This window comes from Henckelia pumila, unplaced genomic scaffold, assembly GCF_033568475.1.
Source record: "Henckelia pumila isolate YLH828 unplaced genomic scaffold, ASM3356847v2 CTG_627:::fragment_2:::debris, whole genome shotgun sequence".
Classification (NCBI taxonomy): domain Eukaryota; kingdom Viridiplantae; phylum Streptophyta; class Magnoliopsida; order Lamiales; family Gesneriaceae; genus Henckelia; species Henckelia pumila.
The window spans coordinates 6,968-20,000 of NW_027331870.1; the positions used below are offsets into that span (position 1 = coordinate 6,968).

General features: G+C 34.8%; 2 protein-coding genes across 8 annotated transcripts; one reads left to right on the plus strand and one right to left on the minus strand.

Moving 5' to 3' along the window:
* Positions 1-3,941: 3,941 nt before the first annotated feature.
* On the plus strand, positions 3,942-10,847 carry LOC140873554 (uncharacterized). Of its 6 annotated transcripts, none has more exons than XM_073276723.1 (12): positions 3,942-4,274; positions 5,329-5,377; positions 5,461-5,509; positions 6,081-6,151; positions 7,422-7,480; positions 7,732-7,836; positions 8,876-8,933; positions 9,611-9,651; positions 9,747-9,800; positions 9,979-10,076; positions 10,211-10,422; positions 10,567-10,847. In XM_073276723.1, exons 1-12 carry the CDS (start codon positions 4,218-4,220, stop codon positions 10,608-10,610), a joined length of 897 nt encoding a protein of 298 aa, XP_073132824.1. In that variant the 5' UTR covers positions 3,942-4,217; the 3' UTR covers positions 10,611-10,847. The 6 variants fall into 6 exon arrangements, with proteins under 6 accessions (XP_073132824.1, XP_073132825.1, XP_073132826.1 ...); XM_073276720.1 differs by having other exon boundaries at positions 3,943-4,274; positions 9,515-9,651; positions 9,744-9,800; XM_073276721.1 differs by having other exon boundaries at positions 3,943-4,274; positions 9,515-9,651.
* A 222-nt stretch (positions 10,848-11,069) lies between these two features.
* Positions 11,070-13,010, minus strand: LOC140873555 (uncharacterized). 2 transcript variants are annotated; one of them, XM_073276726.1, is made up of 3 exons: positions 12,607-13,010; positions 12,223-12,515; positions 11,070-11,691 (listed from the first exon to the last, which is right to left on the minus strand). In XM_073276726.1, the coding sequence occupies exons 1-3, from the start codon at positions 12,904-12,906 to the stop codon at positions 11,391-11,393; spliced, it is 894 nt and encodes a 297-aa protein (XP_073132827.1). In that variant the 5' UTR covers positions 12,907-13,010; the 3' UTR covers positions 11,070-11,390. The 2 variants fall into 2 exon arrangements, with proteins under 2 accessions (XP_073132827.1, XP_073132828.1); XM_073276727.1 differs by having other exon boundaries at positions 11,083-11,688; positions 12,607-12,999.
* Between the last annotated feature and the right edge of the window lie 23 nt (positions 13,011-13,033).

Consider the following 13,033-nt stretch of genomic DNA (forward strand, 5'->3'; position numbering starts at 1 on the left):
AGGCACCGAGGTGTTGGTACAAGAGATTTGATTCCTATATCATGAGCCTTAGATACAACAGACTGAGTGCAGACCCTTGTACGTATTTCAAGAGGTATGGTAATGATGATTATATCATTTTGCTGTTGTATGTGGACGACATGTTGGTAGAAGGCCCCAACAAAGATCGTGTCCAAGAATTGAAGGCACAGTTGGCTAGGAAATTTGATATGAAGGACTTGGGACCAACAAACAAGATTCTAGGGATGCAAGTTCATCAAGAAAGAAGCAATAGGAAGATTTGTCTTTCCTAGAAAAATTATTTGAAGAAAGTCTTGCAGCGCTTCAACATGCAAGATAGTAAGCCAATTTCTACCCCTCTTCGTGTTAATTTCAAATTATCCTCTAAGATGTATCCTAGCAGTGAAGCAGAAAGGATGGAGATGTCTCGAGTACCGTATGCATCAGCAGTGAGAAGTTTAATGTTCGCTATGATTTGTACAAGACCAGACATTGCACAAGAAGTGGGAGTAGTCAGTCGGTATATGGCGAATCCTGGACAAAAGCATTGGAGCACGGTTAAGAGGATCCTTAGATATATTAAGGGTACCTCGGATGCTGCATTATGTTTTGGAGGATCAGATTTTACACTCAGGGGCTATGTGGATTCAGATTATGCAGGTGATCTAGATAAAAGAAAATCTACTACTGGTTATGTGTTTACAATTGCAGGAGGTGCAGTCAGCTGGGTTTCAAAACTGCAAACAGTTGTGATATTATCTACAACAGTGGCAGAATACATGACAGCTACTCAAGCTTGCAAAGAATCAATATGGATTAAAAAGGCTATTGGAGGAGCTTGGGCACAAACAAGAAAAAATTCCTTTGTTTTGTGACAGTCAGAGTGCCTTGCACATTGCAAGGAATCCAGCCTTTCATTCCAGGACTAAACACATTGGAGTTCAATTTCACTTTGTACGGGAAGTAGTAGAGGAAGAAAGTGTGGATATGAAGAATATCCATACAAAGGATAACATAACTGATATTCTGACCAAGCCAGTGAACACATAAAAGTTTGAGTGATGTAGATCCTCAAGTGGCCTAGTAGAAACGTAAGCAGCGGGAATGAAAAGATTGAAAGGATGTGTGGAGATGTGTTTGATTCTCAATCAAATCTTCAAGTGGGAGAAATGCTAGACATGGTGGCCTTATCATTTAATAAGGGTAGGTGGCAAATTGATTGTCAAAATTTGCCACCAGTTTAATCAGAACAAACAAGTGGATGGAAAATGGCAGTATGTGGACAAGGGTGGCAGAGGCAAAACAAATTCAATTTGGAATTCGTTTTGTTCTATTTACATTGAGGAGGAGCTCTATAAATAAGGCCCTCCGTTCAACATTTCAAGTATCCCAGCCTCAAGCATTCTTCTGTTCTTGAGTGCATTTCTTCTCTCCTTAATTATTTCTATATATATTTGCGAGATAGGTTTTCTCCTGTATTAAGAGAGTGAGTGTCTCTTTGGAAACACAGAGAGAGGTTGTAATTCTCCAAATATTATATTGGAATCTTTTGATCTTGCCCGTGGTTTTTACCATAATAATTTTTGGGGGGTTTTCCACATAAATCTTGGTGTCTATTTTATTCTTTAATTTTCATAGTTTCTATCTCGTGATACCGCATCTAGGACCAACAAAAATTAATATTATTTGATATTAACAAAATTGTTTGCTTATTATTTTTTAAATCCCTTATTTATTAATAATATTTAATACTCATATATTGTTTATATATGATACACAAGAACAATAATTTATATACCTAAGAATAAAATGTTTTTTATTAAATAAATTTTTTTAATAATAAAAGAAGTTTGAGGTAAAGTCACAAAATTATGGTAAAGTACGTTTTTTGAATTAAAAGTAACGAGTTCCATAAGAGGAAAGAAAATAATTTACATAATTTTTTTAAAAAATATAAATATTTTTAATTGATTACAAAATAATTTTTTTCCAATTATATAACAAAGTATATGTAAATTAAATCTGATGATTTTTGAGAAAATGATGTTTTATAAGTTTTAAATTTTCTACAATTATACTTTCAAATTTAAATTATGTATGAGTGATATTTTATTATTATTATTATGTGTTTAAAATAAAATATTACTATTAATCATGTGTGTTATAAATATTTATTTAATTATTTTTTTAAAAAAAATTAAATCAAGTTTGTTCGGATTAATCAGGTTATTCGGGTTCTGGTTGGCCATTTTTGGATTGATTTGGGTTCGGTTCGGGTTTGGATTCGAGTTGAGAATTTTTTTAGCAGTGTCTTGCTTCGACCAAACTCACCCAAATTGGCACCCCTAGATGAGACCGAATATTGAGTTGACATGAATAAACTGTTTCACGATATATGTCGAGGGAGGAATTTTGTGATATTTAGAAAATCAGATGATAAATTTTAAGGAAACAAGTATGATAATAAATAACTTGTTCTATGATGCGTGTTTTTACAGTATTTGATATTTTGAAGTTTTATTTTTAATTTAAATTATCGAATTTTTTGATAAATTTTAAAATTGATCATAAAATCTAATAATAAAAACAGTCACACCTCCTTACAAAAAGTCGTCTTCATAATTGAAATTAGCTAATGCGTCATACGCTTTGCGTGTATAACATAAGATATTGATATATGTGTTGCATATTTTCGATTTATTTTTTTTAAGTATAATTTTTTTAAAAAAACTATACAAAATAAACGAGACATAAATTTTAGTTATTTGATTTTTAAAAATTATGAAACACTGTTTCATATAGTAAAATTTTACTACTGGGAAGAAAATATGAAATCATAGGCAAGTATATATCATTATATCACTTGCAAAAAATAGTCAAAATTTTAGAGAAAATTGCATTAATAATCACCAAAAATAAATGACAATTCATTTGCAAGTTTTTGCATTTGGAGAGGTCAGGTACCTACAAAATTAAAGCTTAAATAAAAAAAAAAAAGAATTTTCGGAATGATCATTCATGGCTGTCATCACCTTTTACTGTAAGATCGAGCGCTTGCCGCTTTACCAAAAATTATAACTGGTGGTAATGATGCAGCTCAAATCTTTAATCTTTTAAACCGCACAACAGCTCAAGCGCCATGATTCAATCGCTCTACCAAGTATGGACAATTATTGCACCAACAATCTTCCTTTCAATAATTGCACTTCTTGCAATCAATGAAAATCGAACTCATGATCTTGGCTCTGATATCAATTGTAGGACCGAGTGCTTGCCGCTTTACCAAAAACTATAATTTGTGGTAATGGTGTAACTCAAATATTTTAAACCGCACAACACTCCAAGCGATATGGTTCGATCACTCTATTAAAAATAAACCGTGAGATGTGAGGAGTGGATTTGATATTCATCCTTTAAAAATATGCAATAAATGATAAAGAAAAATCAATTAACTACATTGTTCGCTATGAAATTCAAAGGAAAAAAACATATAAGTGAATTTAAATTTTTCCCCAAAAAAAACTGATTTGCATGGATATGAACCACACAATCATATATTCCACAATACACTATTGCATATGGTTTATTAAATAATCCGATGATACACTTTTATATAAGAATAAGAATTATTTTGAAGTGAAATTCGTTCTTAATGAAATAGAAAAAGATAAGAAAATGCAAAATAGAATAAAAATGAGACATTTAAATGACGTCCATGCATTTTAAAACGCCTGATATATTTTAGTAAAAACATAAAGTTAATCGTTGAAGTAGATGAATTTATATTGTTTGAATATGTTTTAACCATTTTTTTAACAAATTTCATTTGAGGGTTAATAATGTCATTTTTCCCCATGGGATGCAAATCCATGTGGACCCACACCAAAATCTCAGAATTGGCCCATTTACAACCCATGTACTTGGATCAACCCGACTCATCCAAAGGCTGTGGGCATAATGCCCAACTCGATTGAATTAGGGTTTCCGGACTGGTGACGTGATTTAGATATCGATACTATTTGATCAGAACTCTTTCAATTACCAATTGGTTTCAAGTTTTAGTTTTATTTGGGTTCATTTTTAGCAATTGATTTCTCCTGCAGCTCGAACGCTTCCTTTCTTTGTTGGATTTCTGCATACCTCTTCATCTTTGTGATCTTTCGAAGTCATTCGTGAACTGTTTTTAGTGCATTGGCATATTGGCGGATTGGAATCAGATGCAGCAACTTGCACAAGTCAAGGAGAGGCCTTTTCCGGTGAAAATGGGAGAAGTGGTATTATCTCCAGACCTGCTTTTTCCCGTTGAGTTTCTTGTTGAATGGTTATTATTTGGAGCATAGCTGAAGTTCCTTACCAATTTGTATACGTCTTGTTGGCAGATTATTTTTTGGGGTGTATCTTTCGCTAGCATCAGTCATTTACTTAATCTTTCTGTGTCACTAGGGGATATGGTAGTAAAGAGGGTATCATGAATCTGTTCTTAATTTGTTGGTGGGTAATTATAATGATTTAGCCTTTTGGAAGAACGAATTTGGACATAAGGGGAGGTCTTTATCTTGAAGTTCGAACTCACCTTTGCAAAATTATCAGTTTGAAATTTAATTTCCTGAAGCAATAATGAATTTTTTGACAAGGAAATATGAATTCTCACCTCTCAAAATATATATTATCTGAACTAGTGAATGTTTCATTCTCTAAGCTTTCAATGTGATTCACAAGCATACAGATGATCTAGAGGAAACTCACAGCAGTTGCCTAAGGATTTGAAATTCAAATTAACTCATAATCTTCATTCATCCAAGCAAGTTATGGATTTGTTGGTTTCAAATTTTTATCCCTTGGATGTAATGGAGTGAAAGTGTTTTATTCGATTTTGATGTGTTCATTCAGATTGACTCCTGAGTCTCAGGCGTATTTTCACAACCTTCTATTTGTTTCATTGCATGATGTGCTCCCGTAGCATAGAATGGACCCTTGGAATAGTGCATCAAAGATATATGCTTGCCACATAGTATTGTAATAGTATTTCAGTTTTAATGTTATGCTCTTATTTATTAATTTGAAAATATTATTTTTTAGTCATAATATAATAGACTAATAGAATTATTTTTGAGAGTGGTGAAGATTTGAATTAAATAACAAATTGTAAAGGGAAATGAGAAGGCGACGTGGAGATGTAAATTCGGGGAAGAATTTTAACATATTCTTGGTTAACTCTTCAATAAACTAAAGCATTTCTGATGAAAGATAAACAAACACACTGTTGATAAGTTCCTTTCATATCTACTTATATGTTGGCAAAGTTACTCATTTTTCTGTTCTTTTCAGAATTTTTCCCAATCGGAGGATATACGGCTGGAGACTACCCGTGCAAGATGTATTGACCCTTTTATATTTTTCAAGCTATGTCTTATAATGAGCATACTTCAAAGTTTAAGAATCAAAGTATTTCCTTTTCAGTTTCGAATGTCCTTAAAAAACACGGAGAACTAACAGAGCGTCTTTCTAGGTATGCTGTTCGTCAAATGAGACCATGCTTAATAGCATTGGCTTTCTTCATATGTTCTTGATTGTTACATTGGTAACTTAAATACCATGTTTGAATTGGAAAGGATATTGTTTTGATTGAGAAACAAATCACGTCCAGCTACAGGCTATCTTGGTTTCACCTATCCAATTCACGCGGAACAACTATTTACATGTATATGAGGGAGGTTGGCCTGACCATTGCCAATGCATATAAGACAATAATGTTCGCAACTTGAGACGCAGATACCAGAAATTTGGTTACTGTCACTCCGATCTAGACTCTAGAGATTATGCAATAGCGGCTTAGTCATAAAAGATGCGACCAATACCGTATATTGTCCCAATATAATGATATTTATCAAGTTGTGATGTGGTATAAAAACATACAAGCAATACCATTTCATTGTCCCAATATAGTGATCTATTTATCTAGTTTCAATGTAGTGTAATATTTGTCTCTATTCTGGTTTGCGTAACCGTCTCTATGTTTTCTGAGTGTACTTGGCGCTATCATATCGGTGTATGTTCTGAAAGTTTCTTAATTGAATTAGGGACTCGGATAAGATGGTTTTTGAGCGTTTGCAAAGGGAATTTGAAGCTGCCCGTGCATCTCAAACCCAAGGTAGTTTTTTATGTCATATTTGATGTTCTATTCTGTTATTGGTCTTATGCTTCCAAAAATTGTTGGCAGTTGCCATTTTTACATATCAATATGTATCGATAAATTGTTGGCTCCTTTGTTCTAAATGTCAATTATCCGTTTCTTGAACTTGGTAAGGAACCATTATGGATAAAAAGAATTCATTTAATGACGGGAACCATCTATCGTTGGTTTGCAAAATTGCAAGAGTACAGCCCCACCTTAATTTATGAATAATAAATATAGCAAGAGTTGTCGAAACAAATTGATCATTCTCTCCATCTCACTCTGAAGATGCATTTTTATATATGCACTGTGGTTTTAGATGAAATTGAGATGTTTGATTTTGAATGCCCTGGTATTTTAGCCCTTAAAGTTGTAGTTGGGTCGGTGGTGCTCTATCATACTTTGGATCTGGGATTCTGGGTAAATGATGCTGTAGGAATTTGAACGGTGGTTAAATAACAAGAGAGGATTAAAAAAGTGTAAATTGTGAATCAACTGATTATTCAACATTAGATGCAAACCTAGAGAGTTTTCAATCCTTTCATTTGAAAGAATAATGTAGTCTTCAACATTAGATTGTCTGATTTCCACCGTTTCCATTCGTAGGACATTTGTGTGTATCTTGCCTCTGTTTGCAAAACTTCAGTCTTTGTCATTAGAAGTTGTCGGGACTATGCTCACTTAATTTTGCTTTCAGTACCAGTGTTTCTGGGTCCCCAATAGTTTGTAAATACTGAATATAATAGTTACCAGGATGAAAGACCATGGAATATTGGAATATTGGAATTGAATCATATTTGAATCTAATAGTAGTTTAATCGACCAAAATGGGAGGTATTAGCTAATTATTTTCAATACCATGAAACCCTTTACATTTGAGGATCTTTAGGGGATAAGTAGATGCATAATCTGATTTCAGTTCTGATATAGTATAGTACTTTTATTTGTGATCCTATGTAACCAGAATAATGGAAAAATGTTGTCTGCACCACCCCCTAAGTCCTAACATCTTGGTCCCAACCTCTGCAGTGTCTTTGATTTTATTTTATAGTGGAAGTATACTTATAGCTTACCACTTGAGAAAATATGTTTTTCTTTTACTTGATGTAATTTTCTTCCTTGGTTACTGGGCATGTATATGTTCTTGGTTAATCGGAGGATATTATGTATCTTCATTCCTTATCCCCATTCTCCTTGACTTAACATATCACTTCATTTTCTGATACAACATTTTATTGTTATGTAGAAATATGTTTGGATGGTGAGCAATGGAATGATGGATTATTGGCTACAATTAGGGAACGGGTATGGCTTGTTATGTTTGGTAATCTGTTCTTGTTCTGTATCTTTTTGTTTTCTGTGGATTAAATTGAAATCGCATTTCTGATTGAAATGTTTTTTTTTTGGGTGATTTGTGCTTCATCAGAGCTGATTGATTGTCATGTTTTCATTGCCCTCATACTGAAATTCTGCTTCTTATTCATAGCATATAAGATGAAGTTTGAATCAGTTTCCCACTTTTGTATTACATGCTTTTGGCTTGTTTTTTTTGACAGGTTCACATGGAGGCTGACAGAAAAGCGATGCAATTGTCTGGAGATGGCGCTGCAATGCCAAATCTTCTTGTGCGAGAAAAAATAACTTACAAAGTTGGAAATAAAGTAAGTATGATCAAATTTTTGTTTCTCTTGGGATATGGTAGTGTTCTCTGGTAGGAAAATGCTTGGTCTGCATATTAGTTGTAGAGACATGCTTTTGCTTCATAAGAAAAGGATATGCAATCAAATGGTGACAGCATGTAGGGTAAGATTGGATTTGAGAAATAAGGGCCATTTTTTAATCTTTGACTTCTTGATTTGAAATTAATTTATAACAGAATTGTATTGGCTGGCCTCTAACTTCTTTAGAGTACTCCTGAGCTCTGGTAATTGTTGCTACTAAATTCTGCATGTGCCACCATTTCTTAAGGCATATGCAGTTTGCGTAATTTTCTTTATTTTGTGTTGCAGCAGGGTGGTGGTGGCGTAAGATGTTTGGTCTGATTTCTGTTTGCCAATTTGAATGCAGAACTTGTGGACATAAATATGAAATGTTACATAAACCCACTCATTTATTTTACATGTTTAATTTAATTTTGCAGGAGTTAAATATTTAACACTATCCTCTTTTAGATAGTAAATATGGAATTGTGTTTTGTAGGAACTCTAAACCTGTAAAGTGTGATCTACGATTGAAAAATAAGATAGGCTTCTTGTTGGTATGCGTAGTGTCTGTTTTATTGCTACAAATTTGCCCTATTATATTTAAAATTTGTGGAAAAACCTTAATTCAGATTATAACGTTATTAGCGATATGTATAAGCTGCAGAAGTAATGAACAAGTCTGACCAAATGGATAGCCTACTTCTGTTTATTAACCATCAACAATGATATCATGCAGCATGTAAAAATACAATCTTAAAGCCGAGGATCCTTGATGTTCCAAAAATCTGTTTCAGTCTTGTGTATTTTTCGCATTTTCTTTGTTATTGTTTTATACAGCCAGCACCAATATGCTAGTGAAGAATTTGATTTGAACTGTTAAACACCTTATCCCACCCATCCTTTTCTTTTCTTGTTGGCAACTTGTGGGCACTATTTCTTAAAGATCAAAGGTCTTCACTTGTTTGATGATGGGTTTGTTGCAATTTCTTATGAACAGATAATCTGTTGTTTGGAAGGAACAAGAATTGGCATCCAATATGAGACATCATTTGCAGGTAATCACTGATTTTAAAGTACATCGTGCAACTCATCTGGTGCACTAGTGTCATCCATACTTGGTGCTTTTGGCAAGCTCATATGTGCCAAATTTAAAGGACGCCTCTAAGATGAATAATTCTCATTTGTTTTTGGGACAAACTTTATTAGTGGATACCGGATATAACATGACTAAGAAGACCGTCAAAACTGTCTTTGTTCCGCGGACTAATTGTCCTCAAATCGTGTACATTTTTTTGTCAACATATAGTGTGGCGTGTATCAATTTTCTATATCTAGTTGTTTGTTTCCTACTCTATCCAGTAGGAAATTAGATTTTTAGAGTCCCTACATTGATCAGGTTGAAACTTTCGCAGCGTCGAGTTATATTTATTTTGCAGCGGATTCCTTAACATTATCATCTCAATAAGGTTTATTATTCCATGTACTTATTAGTATTTTTATAAATTGAAATCAGTGAAAGTGCCTCGGAAGTTAGACGTGTGGTGGAATGTTATGAAACTAGAATTAATTTTCAGGTTGCGAACTATAAGAAATCACATTTTGTTTGACTATACATCCAGTATTTTTTACCTAACAGGAGAACCTTGTGAGATGTTCCACTGTATTCTTGAAAGCAAGTCTTTCCTTGAGAAAATGACTGTTCTTGAGCATACGATTCCTTTTTTCTTGCCAGTACGTGAGGCAGAGAACGATTTTCTCTCATCTAATGCAATGGTGAGTGCGACGAGGTTAGCTGCATGCGTATTTTACTTAATTTGCTGATGACTCATTTCTGAATAGGTTAGTTATTCCTGCTTTGGTTCCAGAAGTTCATAGACCATGTCGGAGATTTGTTGCAGGCTTATATTGATAGACGAGAGCAGGTATGTCAGTTATGGAATTGTTTTTTAAGCTGTTCGAAACATATTTTTCCAACATAGGCTATGAACTTTTAAGAGAAGAACCTTCTTCTTTTTCTTTCTTTTTCCGTTATGCTTTTCTGAATGAAGTTCTTGAACGATGAACCCTTATTCTACGCTGCTTTTCTTGTTCTTTTCTCAGGTTCGTCTTATTAAGGAACTGTATGGAAATCAAATAGGGGAACTTTACTTTAGTCTTCCATATCATATGATTGAATTTGTGCTTGCAGATTTTGATTGGTAGGTATAGCTTGCTTAATGTGCCGTACTTTTATTTGATCGGATCATTAAGAAATCACTCAACATTTGTCTGTTTTATTTCTATTAAGAAGTTAAGAAGTTTTAAGTCTTTTCTTGTTTAAATTCTTTCACAGCAAGGTTACAGTGAGTCTCAGGTACTCCGATCTTGTCTCGACACTTCCATCATCAGTCAGTGTACTTGCATGGCCGATTCAGCAACATAAAAAATTCTCGACTGGTGCAGCTCCAATCAACATGAAGGAAAATGGAGCCCAAGGAACTCAAAATCTTCCAGCCCGTTTGCAATATGCCGAAGATGCATTACGATCAATGAGTTTACCTGAAGGTTGCACTAGATTTGTGATAGTAAACTGTTCATTACCGTCATCTTTCTGTTTATTTGCATTTCTTCCTGATATCATATCTCACACGTTATGAAATGTGTAAACCGTATACCTTCACTGATAACTAGCATCACCTTGTATTTCAGCATTTGCAGAGATTGTTTTGAACATGCCCAAAGCTCTCAAATGAGTATTTCCGAAGAAGAAATCTGCTTAGTGCTCGAGTTATACCTTCCAGATGTAGCCGAAACAATATCTGGAATTGCGAGTTTAGATGGTATTGTATTGGGAAATCAATATATTTGTTTGAACATCACATGATGAATGTATATATTGACTGGTTTGGAAAGGGTTCCTACATTCTCTGAATGGAAATAGTATTGCCTTTTATAGCAGTTCCGACCAATGGCATGAGAGCATTTATTTACTGATGAATGATTTTCCATGTTTTTGTATGGCAGTTTTAATTTCGGACTAGCACAATCAATTTCTTTCATAGAAGCTAAGCACACTCAGTTGTCATGCATGTAATTGATAGTTGTGAAAGTGCTGGCGAATGGTGAGAATTAGAAACAGATGGTTGTAACTTACATGAACTTCTTGGTTGTAAATAAATTATTGATCGTTGGAAAACTCTGTTCTATACATGGTTCTACTGGTGATTTCAATAGGAAAAATACTCGAAACGTGCCCCACAACGGAGAATCGGTTCCTAAATCTGGATTCAATAGAATTATCCAGGCAATCTACTTTATAGCCAAACTGATAAAATTTTACATTTTTATCATGGATATTTTCACTCAACATGAACAATGAAACATTTTAGCCACATACCCTCAATAAGATTAATCAAACACGGAAAAGACAAACGAGTGAGATGCACAAGGAGAAAAAAGGCAATTCCTCGTGAACACTATCAGTTTTATCCTATATGACAGAGATGACTTTCGAATGGAAAGTAAAATGATCCTTATGGCTGATTGGCAGAGCCGTGCTCCTGATGTTCCGCGAAAGTTACCACAGGTATGTCATGGCTGTTCGTTTCCGCATCAAGGGCGACCTCCCTAACATCAGCTATTCTGGCCTCTGTGGTTTGAATATCACTCCATTCACTTTCTGCAGGCTGTGTTGGTTTTGACACACTTAGACATGCTTTATCCACATTCTCTTGTGAAGGATCAACATGCTTTGTTAATGGTAAATCGGCACCTGAACTTGAGCAAGACTCTGTCTTCTCTGCAAAGACTTGCCGTGTCTCAACCTGCTGTCTGCTAACAGGAGACGGATATTCACACGTTAATTCAGGATATACAACAAGAAAAACCAAGCTAGTATTGGTTAATTAGTCCATGACCAATTTCGTTGATCTTTTTTCAATTTCATTCCTCGGGTTGTGTCAAACAAAGCAGACTGCAGCAAAAAGCATATTAAGAAAAAAGATCTCAAAGTATCAAATTAAGTATGGAATCTTCAAACTCAAAATGCGTCCTGTAATACGACACATCAACTACTCTCGATCGTATTGTATATTCCTGTTGCCGTCCATTATAACCAGTGTTATTGGTCAACATAAAAAAACCGGAGTGGCCAATTAACACATAAATTTGGAGCTCGAGTGACCTCGAGTATGTAAATGATCTTTTCATTTTTTTATGAAAAAAGCAACAAAAGGGTCTTCTAGTCTCCAGGTCTAATTGAACTACAATAGAGCTACCAAAGAAAGCAGGCCATCATAAGAAATAAAGACAGGTGAAAAAAGAATATAAATTACGTCACGTATTAAAATGGATCTTATATCAAACCTTCTCAGTTGCTCTTGCAACGTGTTTATATAGGCATGCAGTTCTTGTTTCTCATTAGCTGCTTTTGCCTCCTTCTCCATTGCTTCTTTTATTTTTGATTCAGCATCACCCTCAGAAACTCGGACCTTCTCTTCTGCTCGAACAACAGCACCTTCTAATATCACGGCACGCTCTCTAGCTTTTGCAAGCTCAGAACGCCACAAATGTGCCTCTTGAATGGCAGCGTCCCTATGTTTTACTAGCTCATCTTTTTCTTTGCTCAGATTCCGAACTTGCTCTTCCAATTCTCTCACCTGTATCGTCAAAGGTAGAACATTGACAAATGAACAAAACAGGAAAGGCGGCATCTAAAAATGAAAATTGCATTAGACGAGAATATGGCACCTTCTGTTTAAATGATTCTAGTTGTTTGTCTGAATCTCTTGCTATGCGTTCAACCTCTGCAAAAGCGATTCTCCGTTGCTCATCCATGGTATGAGCAGCAGATGCTGCAGCTTCAGCAGCTTCAGCCGTTTCAGATAGTTTCTCGGCTATTTCTTTTATTGTCGAGTCCCTAGCACGTAGGTCCCTTGCCAGATTTTGCAGCTCTTCATCCTTTACCCTCAATGTTTCCTGTAACACGCTCAGCTTGAGACAAGAATGTAATTGAACAGGGAGTGGAGTTTGGGGGCAGGGAATGCCCATTGTCCATGCTACTTAATATCCATGTAATAGATGCCTGTGGTCCAGGCTGCCTTTTTATTATCTTTATGGGATGTTAGAGGGATCGAATTTACTATGTAGTACATCAAAGCAGTACACCTTAAGGATA

Coding starts and splice junctions, on each gene's coding strand:
- LOC140873555 (XM_073276726.1), bottom strand. CDS start 12,906: ATGGGCATTCCCTGCCCCCAAACTCCACTCCCTGTTCAATTACATTCT. Junction 12,516..12,606: donor TAGAATCATTTAAACAGAAG/GTGCCATATTCT, acceptor TTGACGATACAG/GTGAGAGAATTGGAAGAGCA. Junction 11,692..12,222: donor TTGCAAGAGCAACTGAGAAG/GTTTGATATAAG, acceptor GTCTCCTGTTAG/CAGACAGCAGGTTGAGACAC.
- LOC140873554 (XM_073276720.1), top strand. CDS start 4,218: ATGCAGCAACTTGCACAAGTCAAGGAGAGGCCTTTTCCGGTGAAAATG. Junction 6,152..7,421: donor CCGTGCATCTCAAACCCAAG/GTAGTTTTTTAT, acceptor ATTGTTATGTAG/AAATATGTTTGGATGGTGAG. Junction 8,934..9,514: donor ATATGAGACATCATTTGCAG/GTAATCACTGAT, acceptor TTTACCTAACAG/GAGAACCTTGTGAGATGTTC.